Genomic DNA, 25821 nt, shown 5'->3' on the forward strand with positions numbered 1-25821 from the left:
GTCTCTGGCTCTGATGCTGCTGCTCCAGCAGATGCTGCAAAGCTTTCCACAGCTGACATATAAAAGTTATGCAACAACTTGGTGCAGATGTTGAATGATCTTAGCTTCCTTAAGAAGTAGAGTCTACATGTCCCTTCTTGTAGATGCCTCTGTTTCATTTCTAGTCCAGTCTGTTGTCTAGCTGTATTCCAAGGTACATGTATTCCTTGTATTCTTATTTATTCCTGAACACACATCTCTTATGTTGTTCTGCTGGAGCTGACTTTCTAAATTTTTCCTGTAGTTCTCATTGCACTTAATCTTTGTTATGAAGTGTTTTTTTTCTTTTTCTTCAATAATACCCTGTCCCCATCCCTGAAGGCTTTTTTTTATACATTTAGTTTTTAGTTTGCTGATCCAGGTTTTGCTTTTGGAGAAGCACCTCACTGTTCTTGTTGGGGTGATACATAAATTGATATAATCTGCCAAACATGGCATTGATGCCATCTCCATGTGGTTCACAGGGGATGTTCCACTCTGTGGCCTCAAAGCACCCTCTCAGAGCATCCTCAGTTTCATTAGACCAGGTTTTAAAAGTCTGTCTGATCACAAGTTGCTGCTAAATGATGGGCTTGTAAGTGGAGGTGAGAAGAATCAGAGAATGGTCTGATCCTCGTAAAGGAAGCAGGGCAGAAGAGCTGTATGCATTTTTAGCATTTGCATTAAAATAAGTCCAACAACTTATTTTCTTTTGTGAAGCAGCTGACTATATAAACTATTGCAATGATGATAATGTAGATGATGTTGTTGAAGTCTCCAGAGATTGCAATGAATGCATTAGGATGCTGTGTTTGCAGCCTAGCAACAAGGGAGCTGATGACATCACAATCTGTGTCTGCAGTAGTGCCAGGTATGATGTAAACTAAAATAACACAGGAAAACCATCTGGGTAAAAAATTTGGACCAAAACTTATAGCTTGCAATTTGAAGTCCCTTGTGCACATCTTCTTCTTTACAGTGAAATGTTTAGGATTGCACCAACTGTGATTAAAAAGCATCGCAGTTCCACCTCTCTTAGCTTTCCGCTGATTTTCTTATCATAGTCTGCAAGCACAGTTTTCAAACAGTGTACAGACACATTCAAGTTTGCAATGGGTTTGTGTAGCCATGTCTTGGTGAAGCACATAATACCGCATTTCCTGTATTCTTTTTTTAAGCCTTGTTAGCACCTCAAGCTCGTCCATTTTGTTAGCCATTGATCTCACTTTAGCCATCAGAACAGTTGGAAGAAATGATTTGGTTCTCCACCGTTTTTCTCTCTGCTTCGCTCTTGCCCTGCAGCCTCTTTGCTTCCTCTTCAACTTGTTTGTTGTGTTTTTTTGCTGATTATCTTGATTTTGGAGAGCTTAATCAGTTGGTCCCGCTGCTAAACAACTTTCCATTGCCATGGAAACTCATTATAACAAGTGTTTAAAGAATCCAAAGTACAAGGATAATTCACTTGAGCAGCACAGCCTCCAAACCAGTGTGAAAAAAATTTTCTTGAAAAATCAACTTGACAGTAATTGTCTTAAAAAAAAGTCGCAGCTGTATTTTAAAAATCATGACAGTATGGACAGTTTGCTGCCGCCTCGTGGCACATTTTAGAGTGTAAAGTTTAATGGAAAGTTTAATGGCTGACCTTTAATTCTGTCCAACCGAGACCTCGTTTGTCTTATGCCGTCATTTGTACAAGGTTTGTCTTATTGATTGCTGTTGTTAAACATAACTTTCTTTCAGGGAAACTGTCAGCACAAGAAGTTAAAATTATCATCCTAATCATAAAAATCTGGTGTGTAAATTTTGTGGCTGGTTTTACAAGAAACTGGATTTTCACATTGACCAATACTTGTGTTATTTGTAAATAGATCTTTCAATTTGTAGCTGTCACTAAGACATATTTTACCAACTCAGAAACATAAACAGAATTAAAAGTTTAGTCACCCAGAAAGATCAGGATAAACTCAACCTTTCATTCATCTCCAGTAGGCTGGATTACTGTAAAGGTCTTTTAACAGGACTTCCAATAAAAATCATTAAACATCTGCAGCTCGTCCAGAATACTGCTGCTAGAGTTTCAACCTGAACTAAGAGATCTGAACACATCACACCAGTTTTAAAATCTTTACACTGGTTTCCAATCAACCACAGAATAGATTTTAAAACCCTTCTGATCGTTTACAAATCCCAGAATGGTTTAGGCCCACAATACATCTGTGATATGTTCAGAGATTATAAACCTAGCAGAGCTCTTGGATCCAAAGACTCTGGTCAACTAGTCCAGACCAGAGTCCAGACTAAACATGAAGAAGCAGCATTTAGCTGTTATGCTGCAAACAAGTGGAGCAAACTGCCAGTGGAGATTAAACTTTCACTACATGCAGACACTTCTACTGTAAATCCGGATTAGAAACATTTCTTTTCTCATGCGGCTGAAATCTGAACGGTATCTTTGAACTTATCTCGCTTCATCATCATCAGTCATTTGAATTTAATTTATGATTTTATGATTTCATTGTGATTTTTGTTATTTGTTGATGCCTTTTACTGCTTTTTAATACTTCCTTTGCACAATCTGTGATGCTTTTAATGTTTTATGTAAAGCACTTTGAGTTGTCTTGCACATGAAATGTGCAATACAAATAAACTTTCCTTGCCTTATCTTTTGCTGTGCCCATCCTCCTTAGAGCCCACTGTATTCAATCTGGCCGTATTTGTTATCAAAATGCAATGAAATCCAGTCTTTCAATGCCTATTAAAAATGGGATACTACACTCCATAACAAAGATGGATTTGAAGTCTTACTTTCTGCTACAAATTTAGTACACCTGCAAGTTCAGTGGGATCAGCATCACTAAATTATTTTTATATGTCCGTTACGTATCAGTTTTGCTGTTCTGATTCTTATTCTGACTTGGTAGTCCAGATAAGCAGGCCTAGCCTTTTTCAGAAGGATCCATGTGTTTCAGATCTAAATACAGGAGAGTTCATTTGGCCTCAAAAGTTGTCACTGATTTATTTTTCAGGTAGCTGTTTTAGGAAAGATTTCAGGGGCTAAACAGGAAGATTTTAGGCAACATGGGATGCAGTCTTTGTTAGTAATTGTTCTTTGATCCTGAGTGGGCTAAAAATAATCCACAAGCTATAAGAAGTATACAAAATGAGCTGCACATGTTTATATATTTTTGTACAATCCAAGAAGGAAAGAGTCACGACACTGTAGACGGAGATAAATGAGGAACAAGCAGTGAGTCAAAACTTTATAAAGGCTTGTCAGCTGTTGTATGACATAAATTAACAAAATGACTGGAAACACATTCAAAATTAGCAGGTTTAATTCTTTTCTGGTGTGTGGCAGGGTTGAGTCATTTTATTACACACAAGCTGCTGTTACATGGACGAACATTTCCTCCATATGTCTGAAATTATGCATCTTCAAGTTGACGTTTATGAGAATGCAAGATGAGTTGATCTGATTAGATTAGAAGTTTTTAATCAGAATTATGCTTTGCTCATGTTTATTTATTTATTTATTTTTTTTGCGACAATGTCAGCTATAATCATTTGGGAATGTAACAGATTTGGTTTTGGTAAAATTATATTAATTCTATGCAGGATGATGGAGATGAACCCACATCATGTCCTGAGAATATACAGAAGTACTTTTCTGCTGTTGGGCAGTAATCTCAGCCGTACATGCATTTTTACCACAATTTAACAGGTGAGGTAGGAGAAGAAGATCCTATTGGCTCATTAGGAGCACAGAGTGTGATTGAATTGCATGCTGGTGCCCTTTCATCAGCACAGGAGAAATCTAAATGCATGTTTCCAGCTGGATCGAAGCAGTCTGTTCTTACTGAGTAAATGAGACGCTGTTATTCTGATTTGGCCAAACAATCCACCTTTATAACTGAAAAATAAAGTCCACATAAATCCAAGTGCTGTGAAATCCTGCAAGATGATCTTGAAGTTTATGTTCAACCATTAACAGTTGTTTTATACTGGAAAATAATTCTACAAGAATAACAATTTAGGAGGTGTTGCAAAGGGAGAAATAATTTCTTCTTATTTAGATAGCATATTATTATTTACTATAAGTTACTATTTGTATACCTTAAACCTATGCAGTGATTAGGTGGTCACCATATGCTGTTCCATAGTCACCAAGCTTTAAGTACTGAGAGTCACTATATGGCAATGTTAACATGCACTCAAAGGCTAAATCAAATATTGACTTGGATGTGATCAGTGATGGTAGCTCCTCCCAGCTTCTTCATATTGTTAATTTTCTTCATTATTTTATTTTTTTAATTTTAATTAGTCAAACAAATGTATGTGTAATGTATTTATTGAAAGAAGGCGATGTTTTGTTAGGAGGCTTGGTATTTAATCAGGCTGTGTTTTGATCATGTCTACTTTAGTGCAGTATGATTAAACTCGGACCACACCCAGGAAACCTGCAGGAGAAGACACTAACCGACCTGGTTACAGTCCTTACACACAGTCCAAAGCCTGGTTTCAATTACACAAAGAAAAACTAACATTGGCCACTTGTAGCTTTTCAACATACATAGTGCCAGAAAGTCTTTCTTGTTCTTAGATAGAAGCTCCTTGTCTGAGTTGATGGGCTTCTCTGACAGACATACTGATGTCGTACAAAAGGAGATGTTTCAAGTTCATCTGTCTTGGTAAGGCAAAAAAAACCACAAGACCTTGACTTGATTAATGTTTCTTTTCTTAGCAGCTGTTAGATAAAGTTAAATGCAACTTTAACTTCTTAGAGCTGACACTAAAGGATTTTTCTGGCTGTGCTTCGTTATCCAATACTGAAGGCAACATTATAAAAGTCAGAAACAAGCTGTGCTACTGACAGAGTCACAGCCATGCCTTATTAATGCCTGTAATAAATCTGGGATTTCCCCACTAAATGCTAAACTAAATGTTTTTTTTATTTGTTTGTTGTTTAAAAAAAAAATTAGTTCAATATGAAATATGTTCAGTACCAGGATTCTCATGTTTCTTTCTAAAAAGTGCAGGCTACATTAAAATGATTCATGAGCTGCAGGAAACTGCATCCTCCACCAGGTTTTACTGCATCTTTGTGGTTGCACATGATTCACTGTGTCCATCTTCTTCTCCTTCCTTGGTTTTAAATAAAAAGAGATTGTTGTTTTTTAACCTATATTTGCATGTATTGAGTTTCCAAAGGAAAAATGCTGGCTGCTGTCACAAGGCATGGCTATGAACTAGTTTACATTCAACAACTGCTGAGACTGCTTTAGAAAAGGCATTGCAGCAATTTACTGCATGTCTTGGATTCTTACTGAGTACCACCCTAAACCACATTGTCTTTGATATTCTGTTTTATTGGCAGCTTATTGCTGTTGGCGTCTGTTTAAAACTGACTGATTCCATTTGAGATGCTTAAAATCAGCCGCTCTGAAGTTTCTATAGTTTTGCCACTTGGGTGAAGCAAAACTTTCCCAGTGAAGAGTTCATATATTGTGTAGTTCAGAAAGAGATGTGTTATTTGTCAAGTCTTAGCCAAAATCTGTTAACACTTGATTATTATATTTTCTGTGAGGTGTTGAACTCATCCCTCCCCTGTAGGCACAGCAAAATTACTGCCTGTTCGTTGCTCATGTTTCCAATCTCCTGTAGAATGAAATATTTCTGTTTTGTTCCCTTGTTTTGACCTCAGGCAGCTGTGATTTATAACAGCAGGACTTTTATTCTTCTTATTGTTATACTAGAAAAGCTCTATATAAATACAGTCTATCTACCATCCCATTTGGGTGTTTGTTAGCACTGTCACCACACAGCAGGAAGGTTCCTACCTGGGTTTTTTTGTGTGGAGTTTGCATATTCTTTCCATGTATGCATGAGTTCTTTCTGGGTACTGCAGCTTCCTCCCACTAGTCCAAAGACTGTAATGGACTGGTACCCAGTCCAGAATGTACTTTGCTTCTCGCCCAATGGCAGCTAGGATAGACTCTTAGGTAGATTGGCTCTAGGTTTTATGATTTGTATGGTTTTCATCAGACATATAAGAGTTTTTGGACTGGTTTTCCTGACAAATGTAAATTGCACTGCATTTATTATGTATTGCAATATCCCTATGGGATAAATTAAGTATTCTTTTATTCATTTAATTTAATTTATGTATTTCTTTTCAAGTCTTGATTACTATTCAAGGCCCTTTACAGCAAAAGTCTGTTAACTTACTATACAGATGTTTGGCAGTATTACTATTAAAAAATTCATAACCCCTGACTTTATGCAAGTGTTTAGGGTTTTTTCCAATGCTGTGATTAAAAGTATGAGGCTGTGCTCCACAGGTTTTATTCAGTTCTGTCCTCAGTCTTTTGAGTCCATTGGCAGGGGAAACAACAGGTTGCATGCCTTCTTTTCCCTCTGTGATGAGTTGAATCAACTGTTACTCTATTTTGGCTGCACTAAATGTGCTTTGGTAGATTTGCCAGTCTTAAACTCTGTGACTTGTAATGGATCATCTGAACTTGGCTATAACTGGCTGTGACAAGAAAAAGGATTATGCATACATGTGACCACAGTACAACTTTGTGTACAGTGTTAGGATTGAAAGAGCATCACAGTAGCAGTTTTCAGCTCTGTGTTAATCAGTGTGGATGTTTAGTTAAACCCAGCATCTTTACAGCATCGCTGCCGTGTATATGTTCTGTTCAGGCAGGGCTCAATGTGACCTAAACGAGGATCTCATTTCTCTGGAGTTCAGACCGGATCCGACCCTCATCCCACATTCAGTTTCTGCTCAGTCTCTCATCTTTGTTTTTTTACTCCCTGTACCTTGGAACGGCCAGCAGCCAGTCAGCACTTTTGTCGTCATCTGGCAGGATTTCACACAGCGAGCCATCTCAAGCAAAGTGCAAATGTAAGCAAAAGAGAGCAGGTGGAAATGCTGTTTAAAGAACAGTACCCCCTCTAAGCTCTGTTTAATTTAGATTAAAGTAGAGATGTTTTGGATCCCAGCATTGAGTCTGGAAACAAATCAGTCATGGTCAACCCACATGTTGAGCTTTAATATGTGTTTTTTCCTATCCTGGCACAGCTCCCGAGTATTGAATCCAATGTTGAGTTAGTGTTTATTTTGAAGCTGTACTGCAGATTATCTGTAAATAGGCTTTTTTTTAACTGCAGAGCTAGATGAGGTCTCTTTATGTGTCATTGGCTGAAGCTGTGTGCCAGCTGTAAGCAGTGCTCATTTTACTTGATGCATTCATGTAATCTCAATAATTAGATGATCAGACATTTGTTTTAAAAAGATTTGAATTCACACACTGACGAAGCAAAGTCAGGACAAATAAACTGGTGGATACAATTTTCTTGTCCTAGTATCTGTATTTTTTTGCTCTTTCATAGTGTCAGAGCATCAACTAATGACTAGTTTCAAACTCATGGAGTTTGATGTACTCCTTGATTGTTTCTTGGTTACATTTATTGTGCTTTTAATATATAATAAAAAAACTGCACTATAAGAAACTTGAAGTACTGAAATTGATTTAAAGGAATAAAATGCTGATGTTATCCTTAGGAGGAATGTTTTCAGTATGGTAGAAAACAATACAGGCTTTTGAGTGAATGGGCTACAATTGATTTAAACGGATAGTGTGAAGCATGATGCCTTCATTTTGTGTCTGTTGATTGCATCCACACACACATAATGTAAACCTCAGCATTCATAACTGTTTCCTGAGGCTCTGCAGTGATTTTTCTAAGCTGCTTCTTATCAGAGCACATGTACCTGATGCACCTGAAAACAGACCCTACAAATAATGCTGGGAGTGACAGCATCACTCCAGTCTGCTGTGTCTGAGCCTGAAGTCAATGGGACTTTTTTGCCAGATTTGCACCACAAATTGAATAAAGTGAATTTATTATCTTCAGAATTACTAGCATTGCAAAATGTTTTATTTAAATCTACAGCAGCCACCAGGTACATAATGCAAAATTTTGTACATCTTTGACTGATCTCACATCTTATCTTAGACCCTCCTACTAAAAGATGCAAGTTATGGAGTTAATGACAGAGATGTGACATGCATTTAACTAACTGTGATATAGATGCAGCTCCAGGCCATTTTGTAGTGGTCTAGAGCTGCATTTAGGTATTTGTGAAAAGCATTTAAAAAGTTTGCGGATAAGCATTTTATACCTTTTTTTTTATTACAGCTTACATTGTGGAATTACTTTGACAAAGGACACATTGTCACACACTGAGGTGAGCTGGAGCCTTTCCCAGCATTTTACACCTGGACAGGTCACCAGTCCATCGCAAGGCCAACAAGAGACAAACAAACCATTCACACACACAGACTCGCTCCTAGGGAGAATTTAGAGTACCCAATTAACCTGACAGGCATGTCTTTGGAGAGATCCGGAGAAAACCCACCCATACACAGGGAAAACATGCAATCTCCACACAGAAAGGCCACTGCCCCCAAGGTTCAAACCTCCCCCCAGCTGGGGCTTGAACCAGCAACCTTCTTGCTGTGAGGCTGCAGTGCTAACCACCACACCACCGTGCTGCCCTGTTGTGTTCTCCATTTGTGATTTAGTTTAGTTTTGGATTTAACATTTTATAAAATCCTTCAGGTTTTGATATCAAAACAACTCAAAATAAGAGTTAGTGGGGTGAGCGTCTTTTAACTGTCTTATCCTAACTGTTGGTTGTAAATATGAATACCAAATGAGATGATTTGGGTCTTTGAATTTGGCTCATTTTCACACATTATACACTCTTCTTTGTATGAGTCTGCACTGTGCCAGTAGGAAGGCTGTGCCTTCAAGTTAGGTTTAGTTTCTGAGCTGTACTGTGTGACCAGGAAATACAGTCCTGTATAGAACCTTGAGCTTTTTGTAGTTAAAAGTGTTTTATTTATTTCCACCACTTGTAGGCTTTACATTCTCAGGACATTCATTAGAGACTTATAAGCCGCTTCAGTTCCTTCCTACTTTAGAGGAGAGGATTTGGTTGTAAAGTCTTTCATCCAGATTTGACTCAGAAATCAGAGCAGAACTGCAGCTCAAGCACATGGTAGACTGTGTGTCATTCCCTGGTGTGGGAAACAAACGAAAACCCCCCCCAAAAAAGAGGAGAAATAAGGGAAAAAGTGCTGCTTATGATACTGAATCAAACCCAGTCATTTCCTGTACGCAGAGCCAGACCTTCTCAGCACTCTCCATATATGGCAATGGTATTTGCATGAAGGGAAAGACTGGGCTTATGGATCAGAACTGGTGTTGAAATTTCTTTGTATTCACATCTGGGAAAAATTCTGGTTCCATTTTGGTTAATCTGATTTAATTTGACGAGAGGAATCAAACCAGTTCCCTTTCCTAATTATGTTCTTCTACCATGTCGTAGTGATGTCAGATTATGATTCTCTTTTGCATCTTTGTGTAGCTTTGCTTAGAGGGAAGTATGTGGTTGCATGGTGATTGTGTTGTTATGGCTACTATTGACTCCACATTGTAACAGATGTCCCCTGTGTTTGTGCTTGTGTGTGTATGTGCATGTGTGTTTGTACTCTCAACCTAGCACTGCAGATTTACAGTAAATATGATTTAATTTGATAATGAGCTGTGGGAATATAATGGCAACTATCACAATACATTTTTGGAGCAGCATAGATGACATTTCATTTTGTAAATTGCATGTAGAAATAAGTTGGTGAGATAAATGGATGTCACTGGTTTGTCATGTAACCAAATGTTTATTATAGTACATAATGTGCCAAGTGCTGAAAGTAAGTGGAGTGTAATTGTTTCAGGCACCTCCCTGGTGTCTTTGTGTGTGTGCATCCCGCCCTTCTTCACTGTGCAGCTACTCCCTCAGTTCACTCAGTACACAAGGATATTCTGTTTGTCCACTTAGCTCACTGAACAAAATGTAAATCAAAAGAAAAAAGCTATTTGAGATTTACCTATTACAGTTCCAACTTATTACCCCTCCCATCTTGAATTGCCGCTCCATCATTCCAGACATAGCACAGAAAAGTTATAAATAGCTTGTTCAGTTATTTTCACTTTCGTGGTAAGAACGGCATTCTCTCTTGACATTGGTTTCCCTGCTGGAGAAAATGTTTTATGTTCAAGTCCAACTTTTAATAAGTCTGTGGCAGTGAGATCATAAGAATCATTGATATCACTATGTGTGATATTGAGTCATGTTTTCCATTTGTACATCTTGTAAAATCTACTTGTTTTCCCTTCAGTATAAGCAACACAAAGTGAAAGTTTATTAATCTGGAAAAAGAATTTCTTCTCTTCTTTTTGAGTAGTAGTGGAAATAAAGATGTTTTCTCTCTTCTTCTTAACTGGATTTTACAGCTTGAACTCAAATGTTGGACTCCCTCAGCCTCTCCTTTCACTTTTCAGAGCTGGGTGTGATATAATTATCATGCCATCAAATATTTAGAGAGGAAGTCAGTGTCACTGCCTGCTGCATCTATAAAGCTGTATCATGGTGTGATCTGGAGACTCAGCCAAGCAGCAACTTACTGCTTCTCTCCTACAGGAAAATACCCAGTGAATTAGGCTAAAAGCTGTTAACATTCCTCACCATCTCCCTGCTATAACTGAGTCTGTAAAGTGGTTTAAAGAATAAAGTCACCCTGGAGGATATTAAATGCTTCTGGCCCTCCTACTTGACTTTGTAATTTAGAGTTAATTACTGAAAACACAATGACTTTCCACTAGTTTATTTGGCAATGTAGTGGTATTATGTGGTTTCCGATATTACCAGTTTGGCCCAGTGTGGTATTGTTGTTTCATTTACCGTTAAAGCAGCTGTATTTATTATCTGTAACCTACTCAGACAGGATACAACATGAGTATGTATCTCCTTTTCAGACCCAGAGCAGTGTTTTCATGCTTTTTATATTTTAAATTCTCATATAATGTGGATGCTTTGTTGTCACTTTTAAGAAAGAAAAATAACACATATTTATTTATTATACAAAAACTGATTGATATAAAGGAAGGGTTGACCATTTTCTCTAAAAGCTGAAGGGTTAACCTCTTGTATGGTTGTCATTTCATATGCTTATTTTTTCAGTCATAAAAATAAAGGGAATGTTTTTCAAGCTTTTCAGAAAACCCTCAGCTTTGAGGAGGCCGTTTTCAATGGTCAGGTTTCAAGATGCTTCTTTCAGCAGTGCATTGGGTTTGTATGGGTTTAGTTACAGGTCAGGTTTACACCTGGCCTTATGTGTCTTTGGTGATTTAATTCCAATTGGACAACTTCAAGGACACCTTCAGGATGCACTAAGCAACACCACACAATACTTAGCCCAGATATGAATATATGTAAATATTTTACTGAACCACATGTTGGGGAAAAATGATATTGCTTGTTTCTTCCATCCTGGGGCTCCACCTCCTAAGTGTTAAGAACTAAGATGTTTTTGGCTCTCAAAGCTCGTGTTTTAATTTCATAGAATTTAGTAGAAATTACAAAGACATGGATGTTAGATGTTTTTCAGGTGGTTTGATTACTCTGTACAGTACATGCACAGCTGAGTCAAGCAACAGTTAAAAGTTCAGCCTGGCCATTTAACTGCTTCACTATAGGAATTGAGATATTGCCCAAAGTATGTCTGGCACAGCTATGCTCGGTGGGAACATGGCCACTTTTAACGTGTTATTACTAGTTATCTCCCAGTTGATTTATTATATTGCAGATTAACACAGCTAAAAGCCAGTGTAGCTGGTGGCACGTTGTTATTATGTTGAGTAGATGGACAGCTTTAAGGCTCTGCACATTTTTTAGTGCTGTGCACTTTACTGTTTTTGACAGAAAGGTGTATGCTTCCCCTTGTGGTTACTCTTTTTTTGTTTTGCTATGTTCTTCTCCTTATTTTGTGCACTGGTGTCTTATGTTTTTTTCGGTTCAAATCTCAAGATGGGGACTTTGCAGCATGTGATGAGCCAGTTTGAGTCTTGTTAAGCATATACAGTACATGCAGGAGTAGGTCAACTTCCAACTGCTGTATTGGGCTGTATTAGAGTGGTGCTGAAGGCTTTGGTTTGATATGATTCAGTTAGACAACAATGTGTACATGTTTTTTTTTCTAGTGGCATTTACTCATGATCAGTGATTGGAGAGTTTTCTGATGTTTCAGGCATTTCTTCACATTTGTGGTTCAGAATGAATAATGGAAATTTAAGCTGGATTGGAAAGTTGTAAAGTTAAACAGTTTTTGGTGGATGTTTATGCTGATAACTACTAAAAATAACATCTTTATAGTCCGCTTCTGCTACCAAAATTAACAAACGGTGCTTTTGTAGCATCCATCCTTTTATCAACATTTTTTTTACAACATTATTTTTTACTTCATGGCTTTGCTCTTACCACTCCTGAGTCAGAGCAAGTAAAGAGTTAACTTTTGTTTTGATAATGTTCTGGATGCTCTCTATGGCTTTAAGTGGTTCTCCATCCAGGAGAAAGAGACTCACTCCTCACAGCACACTGACCCTCGTCCACAGTAGCCAGACTTTACTGACTCATAGCACATGATAAATGACCTCAGTTCTCTGGAGACACACTCAGCTAAAAGAAAAACAAGGAAGTAGGGAGGGACCAGTGTTAGGATGTGGATAAAAGTTAAGTCAGGGCATCTTTAACAGTTGGATAAATAACACAAAGCACTTTTGGGATTCTGAATTTGCACTATTTCAATAAAAACATGGCTGACTGTGTTGGTGGGATCAGAAATTCTGCACACTTGGAGTTTTTTTTCTTTCTGATGCTGTGCATTTTCCTCTTGGCTTTCAGTTTATGTAATTATGTCAGCAGTGTGATTAAAAGCCACTACCTCAGGTTCTGGGTGTGTGTTTGTGCGACCCTGATGTCAGACTCTAGATTCATTCATCTCATTGTGTCTTTCTGAGTGACTAACAATTGTACATTGTGTGTGTTTTGTTTCAGGGGAGCCGGGGCCACTACCGGTACCACTGGCAGAGCCACAATGTCAAACACAGCGGAGTGGATGACATGGTGCTGCTCAGCAAGATCAACGAAGATGCCATCGTGGACAACCTCAAGAAGAGATACATGGATGACTACATCTTTGTATCCTTTGCTCACATTTGGTGTTCACACCCCAGTGAGGAATAGCTGAGCCTGTCTCATCCGTGCTATTCCCAGAATAGCTGAATGGTCATTCACTGGGACATATCAGCAATGAGTAATAGGTCAGTGTTTGGAAGGTGACAAATTCCCGCTGAGATTCTGCTATGAGCAGAGGGTGGAAAAAGGCCACTTTGTACATACCCTCATCCAGATCTCCAACTCCCACTCCTTCACCAAGTGATGAAAAATATGAAAAAAAGGCATGAGGATGGAAGACAAAATGAATAAATCAGCAGTCGCAGTTGCTGCCATCTCATTTCAAGAAGCTTTTTTTGGGTTCTGGTACTGATTTCAAATGATATTCTGAGAAACATTATTTCTGTACAGAAGATTGCACAAACACAACACACTGGTTTTGAAAGTGCAGCTGTGGCTACACATGTATGCTGTTCATGACGTGCAATGCTATGAATGAATGAATAGCCTCTTTCAGTGTTTTCAAAGCAGTTCATTGCATAAACCTCATCCACACTCTGGCAGTGCTCAGGATTATGAAGTTTAGTAAATGCTGACAGTTTTAGGATCCACAGCACTGAGTCAGGCCTTTGATTTGCGTCAATAAATAGCCGTAACTGGGAGGTCTCCTTGCCAAGGCTGTGGGTCACTGTGGGCCACCCACAATAGCAGCTTTATTTGCCTTGAGCGGAGTTTTGTCTTTAGGACATGAAACCTCAGCATTACATGGAAGGTCTATTCTCTGTCATTTGTAAGCACTTATTTAGACTCAGACCTGATCACCAAAGACTCTCCTGTTGAACTGTCATGTCCTTTTAATGTTATGAAGGCTAAAGATGGAGTCATTTATTAACCACTTTTATTAGTCCTGAATGAAGTGACTTTAATTTAGTGTTTTTAGTCTTGGTTGATTTGTTTGGATGATCTTTAACACAATCTCGTCAGACATACATTGGTCCTGTGCTCATTTCTGTCAACCCCTTCAAGCAGATGCCATATTTTGGAGACAAAGAAATCGAGATGTATCAGGGTGCAGTAAGTACACAACAGCCATATTGCTATGGAAGCTGAAAACAAACCTGCTTTGTATTTCATATGTAACTGAATTGAGTTTAAGGTGGTAAATGTCTGAAAGACAAAGACTTTCCAGCAGGCTGGTGCAGATGTTGCTGTCAGACACTTGACTCAACCATTGAGCGGGCTTGGCAGCACCTTCACAGAACCGCCTGTGCAAGTCTGCCTCGGTTATTGGCCGGGTCTGTTATGAGTGGGCTGGCCTCCTTAAGCCAGGAACAGACTGAAAAGCTTTTAAAGGTCTGACAGACTGTGAGAACTCTCAGTCTCATTCGTGCCAAATTTGACAGTTGACTTTCTCAGATTGTGCACAAGTATGCTGCATTTATATTTGCACAGTTAGGTGGCTCAAAGTACAGGGAAAAGTTCAGATTTGTTTCCTGAACCACTTGTGAAAGCACTGACTTAGAAGCTTTGTTGGCAATCGGTTTTATTTTGTAGATATCAGTACAGAAATGTAGCTTTTTAGTTGTTATTTCTTTTTTTTTTTTTTTTACCAGAGTGCTGCTGATATGCAGACATCTTTTTAAGGGAAGTATTTGCTTAGTTCAGAAATATTATATTATATTATATTATATTATATTATATTATATTATATTATATTATATTATATTATATTATATTATATTATATCAAACTTTATTGCTCACTTTAAGAGAAATTAGGAGTTACATCAGCAGTACAATAAATACATAGAAATATAAAGTTAAAAGAAAACACAATATACCAAAATATATATGAAGATTAAAATTAAAAATATAATTTAAAAATCTGCACAGGAGAAGACTGTTGCACAGTTATTATATTGCACTCCAGTAGTCAACGTGAGTGGTCAACAAATACCTTTTTCAGACGTTAAAGTCTGAAACCCTGTCCTGTCACTTACTTTTTTAATCATGTGTAGGCACCAATCAATCAAATCTATTGATTAGTAGTTTGTCTGACCTCTTGAAAGATTGTCTTTACAATTCCCAGCATCAGGCCGGCCCACTGTCAAGCATTAGGACATTGCATCTGTTTGAATTCTGTCTTTCTGAGTGCATTTACTTGATAGAATAAATTCATAAACATGCCTCTGGTTCATCTTTTTTTAAAGAGTTTTCTTACATCAGTCACTCTCCAGACTTGTAATATCTTAACCCTGATTTTTCTTACAGGATTCATTCTGAGCATTTATTTTAATGAAATCCTTTGAATTTCAGGCTCAGTATGAGAACCCTCCTCACATCTACGCTCTGGCAGATAACATGTACAGAAACATGATGATTGACCGTGAAAACCAATGTGTTATCATCAGGTAAGATTTTGAAATTCCTTTAATTTCATTCTCGTAGTTCTTCACACTGTATCAGCGTGTATCACTGTGCGAACCAAATTAACACCCACATGAAAAACAATATTCTTTAATTATCTTCAGCAGATTTGCTGCATAAACTCATTTTACCCCTTTATATTGTTGTGTCAAGTGTCTCAGATGTAAGAAAGTGTGAAAGAGGTCAGAGATAGTGTTCTGTGCAATGTGATCTGTTGTGTAGGCCATGATAATGGATGGGAGGGGAACAAGAGAACAGCCCAAGCAGGTTCTACCACATCTTTTAGTACAGCTGACTGGCTAAGAATGGTGTGTTTCTTTCGTGTTTTTCCAGAATATTGTTTTTCAGAGTCAGTTAAATGTGAAATGTGGGGAAAAATGTTGTAATTCCCAAATAGGTAAAAAAAAAAAAAAAAAAATGAAAATGCAGCTGGGTCTGGATTGTGCTCAATCAGGATGTGAGGTGGAAACAAAGCAGCAGTTTTAGTGTATTTATAAAGAACTTCCTGGTTTAAAGAAAAGAATACCTGCATAATTCTTGGCTCAGAATCACTGGTCTGATGAATTTAGGGTATTTTTTAAGTCTTGTTTGTCTTTGTCGGTAAATGTTTTCAAACCACAAACCTACAGAAAAATATGTGCTGTCATGATTAGGGCTTTATCCTATACTCCAGCCATCCAGGCAGTGTGGTTGCTGTAGTGCTTACCTCATGATGAATGACCCCTGCTTCAGCACTTTTGCCCGTTGTTTGGACAGCTAGCAGTTACTCATTCAGTTTCCAGCATAAAGGTGCTGAGGTGGATTTGTGATCAACTAAATGAGCAAACAAAAGCTTGGAAGTGGTTTTATGATGAACTTGTTCTCCGCAAACAAAGGCTGCAGCGAACTGCTGGCCGTGCAGTGTGGTCAGCACCTGGCTGTGTTGGCTGTTTCTTAACTATTTCAATTTAACCAAAAACATGTTTAAGGTGATGGTGAGGGGAAGTCAGGATGAATGGGTATTACTGTTTGATTCTTCTAATATTTCATACAGTCTGATTAGATGGTGGTTTGTTTAGTGAAGTTTATTGATTTGCTGTAGTTAAAGAATGTGCTTGATGTGATTTTCTTTAAATATCTGGATCAGATTTTAAAAGGATGAACTGCAGCTTATGTTTTTGTGTTGGCATCTCTGTTAAACTGTTGGATTAAATTAGCTCCATGCCATCTCACTTTTCAAACTAATAGCTAAAACTTGTTTTTATTTTAGATTCAGCTGCATCACATCTGCTTTTAGCACAATTAAGATCAGGGTCTTGTCATAAATACAAGGTCCCTCAGCTTGTTGGTAGTGTCATGCAATGGTGTGTATCATGAATCAGGTTCATATTTCAGTCTTTCAATCAATATGTCACCTTTACAGCTGCTTCTTACTGTACATCTAATCCTTTACAAAAAGCAGATATAGACAATGTTTGGCTAGCTTTTGTACTGCTTCTTTTGCTTTTTTGATTGCACATTAGCTTATTTTCTATATCTCTTTCATTCCTTTCACGGAGTAAACCAGATGAGATTTTGACAACAAGTGAAAGAAGAATAGGGGAGATCCTTCTAATATTCAAACACATAATACAAAAGGTATCTGCTGAAATAACTCGAAATTATCTTCTAGTTTTGGGTTCTTTCCAGTTTCTGTTCCCATTTAGAAGATCTATATAAGCAAAGGTTATTATAAATGTTAAAAAGAAATCTTAAACTTTTTGCACATCAGTGGAAGAGTCACATCACCAAATCGCAAAGTTGGTGATGTGACTCAACATTACTGTTTGCAGTGATGTTGTTTTAGCTTTGCATTAACAGCTAATGTTTTCATGGTACTTGGCGTATTCATTAAACCTTTTGTTTAAGTGATGTAGCCTTCCTCCTTTTCTTTTTCTTCAAGGAAGTTATGCCAGGAAATGAGCTATTTTAGTGTAAATGGACAATGCTTTGAGTTAATGTATTATGTTGTATATGAAATAGCCTGTGCAGCAGTTTAGGAGCAGTGCTGTAACTGTAGTCAGACACTATGCTCCTGCTCACGTCTGAGGCATGTCTGCAAATACTGAACTTTACCAAACAGTGGGTAAAAGGAAAATGCTGGTAGGTGAGGTTAGCTAGTGGAATATTGACATCTGCTAACTTTACAGTGTGTCTTATGGTTTTTGCACATGTGTAGTATTATCATCTTTGAAATGTGAGATTATATCTTTTTGTGGCTTTTGCAAAATGCAAGCAAAGATCATCATTAACATTATATAAATCCCTATTTGTGTTGTCTTTATCTCATGCTCCTTTCATTTTTAAAAATCTATTATAAAAATTGTGTCAGCACACCTACAATTAAAAGTTGGCCATTTTCTTTTCTTTTTTTTTTGTCAAGTTGAATTTGTGTCATTTCAAGCTTTTGATTCTGTCAGATAGGTTCTGAGAACAGATTCAGATCAACTTCTGGATTATCAACAAAGAAAACTTGAGAATCATCTTGAACATACTGTACATACAACTGCAACTGGTTCCATAGGAATGCAGTGAACGCCTTTTTTAAGATTCAAAACCACAAAAACAAGGCTAGTGTTGAGTGTACATCTCTTGCATAACTCAAGTCTGCGATAATTTCTGCTGTTTAATCTCTAATGTTCCCTTCCTTTCCAGAGTGTTGTGTAGCTAATGTCCTTGTTTAGTCAGTAAAACTTTGCAGGAGTTAACAATGCCTTCAGTATTTGGGCTCCACAACTATGAGACCTGCATGTTTTCGGGGACTTTTGAGCTTAACATAGACTCTCAAAGAACAGCATGCAAGAAGATAAACAATATGCTCAGAGATGACAAACGGTTTTAGTTTTCTTGTAGGTTCTTCTTGTTACATGAATCTGTACTGAGGACTTCTGGACAATGCTTAGGCATATGGAATTTATTGTAGGGGGATGGGTACAACCTTATAGGTTTGACTGCTGTGTAATAGAGTTGCTACCATGATTTTCTCTGGCAGCCCCTTAACAGTCTGCAGCTGTTTCTTACAGCAACTTCTCTAACCTGACTCTACTTTAAGACACAGATAGAAAAAAATAGACTTCACCGTCATCCACTGCCAAACCACATATGGCAAAATAAGTATGGCACAGTAAAACATAGAGAAGGAACTAGACAAATGTAAGGTGAAGGGAAAGAGAGAGAAGAAAGAAAGAAACATATAAAAAAAAAAAATCAGAATTATTGTCATCACTACAGCATTCATATCTACAGATGCAATTTATTTACAATTTATACTTAACTGCCCAAAACACATTTTGGTTTAAGTAGCATATGCACATGAACTTTCATGTGGATGTTTTGCAGTCCACTGTTGCAGCTGTATTTGAAGAGTTGCAGTTTTTTTTTATAGTCAGGCTTTTTTCATTTTCAGTGCATTCAGCAGTTCAAGTTTCACTGTATTGTGCAGGAGAACTACTGGGTGATAAATGTAGCCGGAGTTTTTTGTGTTGGAATAGTGACTTTATTTGATTTTTTTGTGTGAAGTATGGTTGTTGGTGGTGTTTACACAAGAATATTCCTGGTTCAAACTTTTCTGTGTGGAGTTTGCATGTTTTCCTGTGCGTGTGCGGGTTTGCTCTGGTACAACCACAAAATGCTGAACTGAGTAAAGCAGGTTTAGAAAAGCTGTTCAATACAGTCTGAGAGACTATTTATCTGCTTCTACTGCCAGTTGATGACATAATTGCTTTTATAAATAATTTTTCTCTTAGTGATTTCAAGTGTTTAAGTGTTGTGTATTAATATATTTAATTTAGACTTTTTCCAATAGTTTTGGAACTTTGAAGCTTTGGGCTCTTGGTATTAAAAGAGCTTTTTTAAGACCAAGTCACATTTTGTAGCAATATTAAAAGTAACTATTTATATAACCCTTCTTATGTAGAAGATCAAGCTTTGTTTTTAAATGTAAATCTTTTCAGGATTGAGCGTGATTCTTTCTTTATATGTCATACCTAGAAGCTGTTGAAAATTGCCAACAAAATCATATGAATTTTGATAAGTAATGTCAGAATCAACTTGACAGAGAAGCTTGATGTGTGAGACTGACATCTATGAACTTTCACACGCAAAGAGCACTCCACTCTACTGCAAATGACTCAAATACAGGAACACCTGAATTACTTAACTTTGTGTCTGTACACATAGGTGTCACATGCTGTAGCCACAGGTGCTTTTCAATTGGGCTCCAGGGTTCATGTTTGGGACAACACGTGTTTAAAGATTTTATCTGTTTTTCAGTGGAGAGAGCGGTGCAGGGAAGACCGTCGCAGCCAAATACATCATGGGCTACATCTCCAGGGTGTCAGGGGGCGGGCCCAGAGTGCAGGTGAGAAGAGCTGCTTGTAAAAGACACATGGTGTTTCTGAGATGCTTTGTTTCATCAGCCTAATGACAACGTAGTGAATACAGGGCACTGAAATAAACTTTTTGGATTTTTTTTTTTCTTTTCTGCATGAAGCGGACAGTAGCCAACACAAACAGATGCTAATAGAAAAAAAATACTAGGAAATTGATTCAGTATTGCATATTTGAGGATCAAAAGCATATAAACCTACAGTACAGTTACAGCAAATAACTGTTTCAGTAATGGTTTATTTATTGCTGCACATCAGCTTGGAGGAATTTTTAGTCCATTTCTCTGCACAGAACTGCTTCCACTCTACAGGCTGTAAGCTCCTCGTCTCAAATCTCTTTACTATAATTCTGGTAGATCAAGTTCCGAACTTTGAGTTTGTCTTTTAAAAACATTAAGTCCATTCTTTAACCACTCTTTGATGGAAGAACTTGTGTCCTCATCTTGTCGTGTTTGCATGCAGAGCTTTCTGTTGAGAACATACTCACAGACAATGGCAATGATTCCAAATTCTCCCAGATGTCTCAGAACAAGATCATGATACTACCACCGCTGTACTTCACAGATGAGACATAGGTCCTGCGTTGAAGTACATTGTTTTACTTTTTCAAACTTAACACTTTAATTTAAAGCCTCAATTTATATATTGGTTTCTATATATAAAACCATATGATCTGAAGCGAGCTGTTGATTTTGTAGAGCTCCTGCTGTGTGCTTGCAGCCCTACTAGGTTCACTATTGTTACTGCTGATTTTATACTCATAAATATTAACCTTAGACAACAATAGACACAAAAAGTAGCTGCTTTGTGGGGTAGTTTATGACTCTGGAGACAATTACTTACCTTATATTTATGGTGATCCTTATTGATAAGCCACTGCTGGGGGCATTAACAATGGGTTTAGATTAATCTGCAGTCAGTCGTACTGTTTAGTGGAATCCAAACCCTTAAGAGTTGACTTCATAATCTTTTCCAGCCTGTCTAGGATCAACAACTCTTTTTCTGAGTCATCCTACTGATTGAACACTGCTATTTCTGGATCCACACATACTGTTCCCACTCATTAAAATAAAAGAATAAAAAATATAATTTTATTATCTAACTGGTTGAAATGAATTATCTTTTTCTTACTTTTAAGACTTCAGTAAAATTCATGCATGAATCCCCAAGAGTTCACAAACTTTGAAGTACTACTGTATGTAGTCTGTGATCATTTACATGAAAAATGAGCAAAATTAGTATGGAATCAAATAACCTGTTGCTTCTTCATTCCTACACTTTTTCCTCCCCCAAGCCTCAATCATAGTCTCACCATCTTTATTCCCTGTACCCTATTATCAGCCTATTAGCTGTCTCTTATTTGCCCAGCCCCCTTCAGCCATCTGGCAGCCCCCCAAACCAGCAGATGTCCAGTCCAGATTCTCTCAGCTTTGTTCTTCATAGATGCCACAAAATCTGAACTTTAGTGCTTTATGATCGTTGTGGGCAGAATTTCACCCATTCATCATGTGCCCGAGCGTCTTCTGGTTTTCATATTTATAAGATGTGAAATGTACTAAAAGAGCAAATTGAAAACTGTGTCTTCAGTGTATTGAGGGAAAATTAAAGTGTGTATTTCTTCCTTTTACACAGGACTAAGTTTAAGCTAGATTAAAACATTCCACTCAACTGCTGTGAACAATAATAGAAGAAGGACTCCGTCTGCTAAAAAGATTTAAGTCATGTGTCTCTGACATACACATGGCTCACAGGAAAGATAATCTTATCCAGACTTTGTGTGTCTTCTGTCTGTAGACTTGCATTTGTGTGTGTGTGTGTGTGTGCGTGTGCATGTGTTATAGGCATATCAGAGTGGAAAGTTCCAGAGAAGAACAGGAGGGGTGTGATGTGTTGTGGTGTCTCTACCTGCTGCTCGGTCTCTGTGTGATGGACTATCTGTCTCTTTGCAGCATGTCAAAGACATCATCCTCCAGTCCAACCCGCTGCTCGAGGCCTTTGGAAATGCTAAGACTGTGAGGAACAATAACTCCAGCAGATTTGTAAGGCTTTCCACTTGTTTTGAATCAGAGCTGCTCATCTCATAACTGGTTCATGTTAAACAGGGAAACCACTTAAAATTCACATACAAAAAGTTAAAAACCAGAGCTCTGAACTGATTTGATGTATATTTCATGTTCTAAAACCAGTGCAGTATTTAAACTTACAATGCAACTCCTTTTTTGTGTTACTCACAGGAAACTTATTCCTTAAGGGCAGGTTGCTACTGGATAATTTTGTGGCTCACCTTTTGTTTGGGTTCAAGCTAAGGGTTTTGAAAACACAGATTTACAGTGATAGACGGGTCCTATTTTGTGTCTTCTTGCATGAAGTAGTAAACCGTCACGTGTGTCCTGGTTAACCAGAAGTGCATACATGCACTCTACACTACAGCAGATGAGGACATTCTTCTGTGGTTTTGCATGTATACCTTTCTAAGTAATGAGGAAAAACATGGTACTTTGAAAAAAGAAGAAATATATGTATATATATATATATATATATATATATATATATATATATATATATATATATATACAGTACAGACCAAAAGTTTGGACACACCTTCTCATTCAAAGAGTTTTCTTTATTTTCATGACTATGAACATTGTAGATTCACACTGAAGGCATCCAAACTATGAATTAACACATGTGGAAGTATAGTACATAACCAAAAAGTGTGAAACAACTGAAAATATGTCATATTCTAGGTTCTTCAAAGTAGCCACCTTTTGCTTTGATTACTGCTTTGCACACTCTTGGCATTCTCTTGATGAGCTTCAAGAGGTAGTCATCTGAAATGCTCTTCCAACAGTCTTGAAGGAGTTCCCAGAGATGCTTAGCACTTGTTGGCCCTTTTGCCTTCACTCTGCGGTCCAGCTCACCCCAAACCATCTCGATTGGGTTCAGGTCTGGTGACTGTGGAGGCCAGGTCATCTGGCGCAGCACCCCATCACTCTCCTTCCTGGTCAAATAGCCCTTACACAGCCTGGAGGTGTGTTTGGGGTCATTGTCCTGTTGAAAAATAAATGATGGTCCAACTAAACGCAAACAGGATGGAATAGCATGCCGCTGCAAGATGCTGTGGTAGCCATGCTGGTTCAGTATGCCTTCAGTTCTGAATAAATCCCCAACAGTGTCACCAGCAAAGCACCCCCACACCATCACACCTCCTCCTCCATGCTTCACGGTGGGAACCAGGCATGTAGAGACCATCCGTTCACCTTTTCTGCGTCGCACAAAGACACGGTGGTTGGAACCAAAAATCTCAAATTTGGACTCATCAGACCAAAGCACAGATTTCCACTGGTCTAATGTCCATTCCTTGTGTTCTTTAGCCCAAACAAGTCTCTTCTGTTTGTTGCCTGTCCTTAGCAGTGGTTTCCTAGCAGATATTCTACCATGAAGGCCTGATTCACACAGTCTCCTCTTAACAGTTGTTCGACAGATGTGTCTGCTGCTAGAACTCTGTGTGGCATTGACCTGGTCTCTAATCTGAGCTGCTGTTAACCTGCGATTTCTGAGGCTGGTGACTCGGATGAACTTATCCTCCGCAGCAGAGGTGACTCTTGGTCTTCCTTTCCTGGGGCGGTCCGCATGTGAGCCAGTTTCTTTGTAGCGTTTGATGGTTTTGGAGACTGCACTTGGGGACACTTTCAAAGTTTTCCCAAATTTTCGGACTGACTGACCTTCATTTCTTAAAGTAATGATGGCCACTCGTTTTTCTTTACTTAGCTGCTTTTTTCTTGCCATAATACAAATTCTAACAGTCTATTCAGTAGGACTATCAGCTGTGTATCCACCTGACTTCTCCACAATGCAACTGATGGTCCCAACCCCATTTATAAGGCAAGAAATCCCACTTATTAAACCTGACAGGGCACACCTGTGAAGTGAAAACCATTTCAGATGACTACCTCTTGAAGCTCATCAAGAGAATGCCAAGAGTGTGCAAAGCAGTAATCAAAGCAAAAGGTGGCTACTTTGAAGAACCTAGAATATGACATATTTTCAGTTGTTTCACACTTTTTGGTTATGTACTATACTTCCACATGTGTTAATTCATAGTTTGGATGCCTTCAGTGTGAATCTACAATGTTCATAGTCATGAAAATAAAGAAAACTCTTTGAATGAGAAGGTGTGTCCAAACTTTTGGTCTGTACTGTATATATATATATATATATATATATATATATATATATATATATATATATTTTTTTTTTTTTTTTTTTTTTTTAAATGGTTAAACGTTCTCATTTGCCAAAAAAAAACAAAAACAGATTCCAAAACATTTTACATTTTGGTTGGAAATTGTTTGAATCAGATCAATATCACAAACATTGTGAATAAATAATGTCTCTCTTCAGTTTCGTGCCTCTGCTCTCAGTTGGACTATAACAGATATTACATTACAGACTTGTCTGGAGTCTGAGGCAAGTCCAAAAGCAGGATCAGATTTTTATATTAATGTACTTGCACTCACACATATGTCAGTTGCAACCCTAGAAGAGTCAGGTGTCAAACCTTCAGACATATAAGCTGTGGCTTTTAAGCTTTATTGTAGTCTGCCCCAGTACTAAAAAAAACATCTTCTTTAATCCAACAGGGAAAATACTTTGAGATCCAGTTTAGCTCTGGTGGTGAACCAGACGGAGGTAAAATCTCCAACTTCCTTCTGGAAAAGTCACGTGTTGTCATGAGGAATCCTGGAGAAAGGAGTTTCCATATATTCTATCAGGTGGGTATTGTATTTTGCATTGTGAAAAGGATTTTCAGGACACAGTGGATGACACTGGCTGCTTGGCTGCAAGAAGAGACTCAGTCTGTTCAGTTATGCTGCACAGTTACCAGTTAAACACTAAGTAATGTAAAAGAACTGTAATGCAAAATATAAAGCATACATAAGCTTTGGCACAATGTCTGTTATTTTGAACATTTCTAAAATGAGTTACAAGTTACATTATGCAAGATTGCTGTTTATTTTTAAAGTTTTGAAATTTTGGAGATAAAAAATAGAAAAGGAAAAATGCTGGGCAACAAACCTTGGCCCTCCTTCCATTGAAAGGTATCACAGCTTGCAAAACCTTTTGTTGGACTAAGAATATTCAAAGTTCTTGTTTGAGGGATTTCTTTTGCTCATATTTCTTTGCAGAAATCCTCTAATTCTGTGAGATCCTTGCACAATTTTGTATGCACTGCTCTTGTGAGGTCTGTTCAGAGTTTTAAAAAATGGCTGCAACAGAAGCTTAAAACATTCACCTCTGTGCTTCAAAGCTGAAGAGATGTTCTTTTCATGCTCACTCCCTTTTTCTAGTTTAACTAACAGAGATTGTTAAGTGTTCATTTGCAGACTCCTAGCATTTAATTTGGTGGTAAGGATGCAAGAAAGATTTTCTTCTCACAGAGTAGCTGCAAATTGAAAGTGTACTTTACTTTGCCTTTCCAGGGAAAAAAAATAAAGTCTGAAGTGCTGAAAAAAATGTTACATGTTAACTGTTGACCTTTTTGACATCAGTTTACATCCTACTTACATAATTTTTTACAGTAATGGATATTTTGAGTAGTAGTGCCCAACCTTTCACCTTCCACTTTGTGTGATTAACACATTTTATTTACACACATTTAGACTGTGAATATCTTCTCTGCAGTTGATCGAAGGAGCCAGTGGAGAGCAGAAGAACAGCCTGGGAATCACAAACCTGGATTACTACACTTACCTCAACCAGTCTGGTTCCTACAAAGTGGACGACATCAATGACAAGAGCGACTTCCAGGAGACAATGGTGCGGTCACATTCCCTCAGCAGAACTGGCACCAGCATTCTCAGTGGTGTTGGGAATCTTATTC

General features: G+C 37.9%; 1 protein-coding gene across 2 annotated transcripts in view; it reads left to right on the forward strand.

Moving 5' to 3' along the window:
* myo1ea (myosin IEa) overlaps positions 1-25821 on the forward strand; it is a 53055-nt gene that overhangs the window by 4010 nt on the left and 23224 nt on the right. For both annotated transcript variants that reach the window (XM_041983847.1, XM_041983838.1), the window contains exons 2-8: positions 12986-13129; positions 14090-14179; positions 15421-15515; positions 19822-19909; positions 21887-21976; positions 24581-24712; positions 25623-25757. In XM_041983847.1, the coding sequence (XP_041839781.1) occupies positions 12986-13129; positions 14090-14179; positions 15421-15515; positions 19822-19909; positions 21887-21976; positions 24581-24712; positions 25623-25757 (774 nt within the window). The remainder of the gene's footprint in view (positions 1-12985; positions 13130-14089; positions 14180-15420; positions 15516-19821; positions 19910-21886; positions 21977-24580; positions 24713-25622; positions 25758-25821) is intronic.

This window comes from Melanotaenia boesemani, chromosome 1, assembly GCF_017639745.1.
Source record: "Melanotaenia boesemani isolate fMelBoe1 chromosome 1, fMelBoe1.pri, whole genome shotgun sequence".
In the NCBI taxonomy this organism is placed as follows: Eukaryota; Metazoa; Chordata; class Actinopteri; order Atheriniformes; family Melanotaeniidae; genus Melanotaenia; species Melanotaenia boesemani.